Source organism: Trachypithecus francoisi, unplaced genomic scaffold (genome assembly GCF_009764315.1).
Source record: "Trachypithecus francoisi isolate TF-2019V2 unplaced genomic scaffold, Tfra_2.0 Lachesis_group10, whole genome shotgun sequence".
Taxonomy (NCBI): domain Eukaryota; kingdom Metazoa; phylum Chordata; class Mammalia; order Primates; family Cercopithecidae; genus Trachypithecus; species Trachypithecus francoisi.
The window spans coordinates 82619485-82621449 of NW_022681455.1; the positions used below are offsets into that span (position 1 = coordinate 82619485).

Here is a 1965-nt window from a genome sequence, read left to right on the forward strand (position 1 = left end):
GGAATCTTACACGATTGTTCACAATGGGTGGGAAGAGGTGTCACCAGCAAGCATGATCTGGGTGGTCCTCTGCGTGCACATGGGCATTTGCTATACATGCCTGTTCCTAGGACACATGTCTCATTAGCATTTTAAATCTCCACCCAGGGGTGTGGTTTTTACTATTAAAATGAGCAAAGGGTCAGTTTGAGGACAGGTAAAATCAAAATGCACATGTTCTCAAAAGGGAAAGTCCCTACTGGGGATAGCTTTGCTTGAATGAACTCAGTGGCCAGGCGAATGCTGAGGCTTACTGTGCTGGCCGTGAGGTCACCAAGGTCGCAGCATCCTGAGAAGATGGTTGTCTCCTTGACTCTCTCTCCTGCCTCACCCAAGTTCTATGACCCGCCCTGGCCCAAATAAGGCCTCCGGTCCATCTCGGGGTTGTCCTTCCACTGGGGCAGGGGGATGATCCAGCGTCAGCTCAGGGTGTGTCTCCTGGCTGTAGAGGGACTTGTGTCAACCTGTGGCCAGGTGGGGATGCTCCTTCCCAGCCGTTAGGCTGCCCCCAGGCTCCGTGCCCTGCCCTGGCCTGGACACTCACTCTGCCTTCTTCATCGATGTCGTCTACCTCATACCTGTGGACAGAAGGAGGAAAACGCTGGGTGTAGCCAGGGGCGCAGTCCCTGTCGAGGAGTGTGGAGGACGGGGGCAGGGCAAGGACCTGGTGCTCCCTGCACAGCTGGCCCCACCCACATCACCCTCTGGAGTTTTTCTCCTGCTGTGCAGACAGGAAGCAGAGCGACAGCCCAGGCAGGTGCAGCGACCAGAGAGTAGCCCCGGGGCTGGTGTCACTCACTTGTTGGTGGCGTGGCTGTAACTGACCACCTCGGCCAGGATCCACTGCTCGTCCCCATCCACGGCCTTCACCCGGGCAGCCACCTTGTCTCCAGGTCTGGCCACGTAGTCCCCTGAGGCGGGGATGGCCCCACAGAGGGGTGGGGGCCTGTGAGCAGAACAAAGGGTCAGTCCCAGCCCCTGGGCACCAGCCCCTCCCTCGCAGCTGCTGCCCTCTCTTGTCACCGGGCTTCCCGATCCACAGGGGCAGGGTCATGGCCGACTGCTGCAGCAGGGTCATCAGCACCCCTCTGCGCATGGTCTTCCGGGGCGGCTCCGAGTCATCGTAGAGACCTGCGATCTTGGCCACTGTGGGAAGGAAGGGAAGCCTGAGGCCCCAGGGACAGGTGCTGGCCCTGACCCCCCAGCATGCTGCACTGAGCTGTTGGAGGACCGCCTGGGAGCGCCCAGTTCCTGAGTGAGCCTGAGGGCCCAGCAGGACTGTGACCTGATCTGCCAGGTGTCCTACAGGGGCTGCTGCACTGAATTACATATGGGTGAGACGGCAGCATAGCGGGCACCCAGGGGAAGGAAGCAGGGAGGGACAAAGCGGGTTCCGAGGTGCTGGGGAGGCTCTCCTGTTGATGTCGGTGCTGACCCAGAAGTGTGTTTAATGAGAATTTCCTAAAATTCAAAGGGTTCCACGGGGGTCGCGGCTAGGCCAGGGCACTTCTTCAGCGTCTACCTGCTCTATGGCCTGAACCCCCATCACCAGGCCCACGTTTTCCTGGGGTTCATTGTCCATCCTGCTCGTCAGGTCCAGCAGCACAATGGGGATCGCACAACAGGCAGGGCCCAGGCCTGGCATGGTGGCTCATTCCTGTAATCCCAACACATTGGGAGGCTGAAGCGGTCGGATCATTTGAGGTCAGGAGTTGGAGAACAACCTGGCCAACATGGTGAAACCCCGTCTGTACTAAAAATACAAAAATTAGCCAGGCATGGTGGCACATGCCTGTAATTCCAGCTACTGGAAAGGCTGAGGCAGGAGAATCGCTTGAAAGGTGGGGCAGGGGGCGGTGGCGGAGGTTGCAGTGAGCCAAATCAGGCCATTGCACTCCTAGTGAGATGGGGAGGGTCTCTGTGCCA

General features: G+C 58.9%; 1 protein-coding gene across 1 annotated transcript; it reads right to left on the minus strand.

Annotated features, from left to right (window-relative positions):
* Nucleotides 1–448: 448 nt before the first annotated feature.
* Nucleotides 449–1684, minus strand: LOC117088570. Its single transcript, XM_033219835.1, has 4 exons — nucleotides 1562–1684; nucleotides 1056–1300; nucleotides 839–985; nucleotides 449–617 (listed from the first exon to the last, which is right to left on the minus strand). The coding sequence occupies exons 1-4, from the start codon at nucleotides 1682–1684 to the stop codon at nucleotides 464–466; spliced, it is 669 nt and encodes a 222-aa protein (XP_033075726.1). The 3' UTR covers nucleotides 449–463.
* Between the last annotated feature and the right edge of the window lie 281 nt (nucleotides 1685–1965).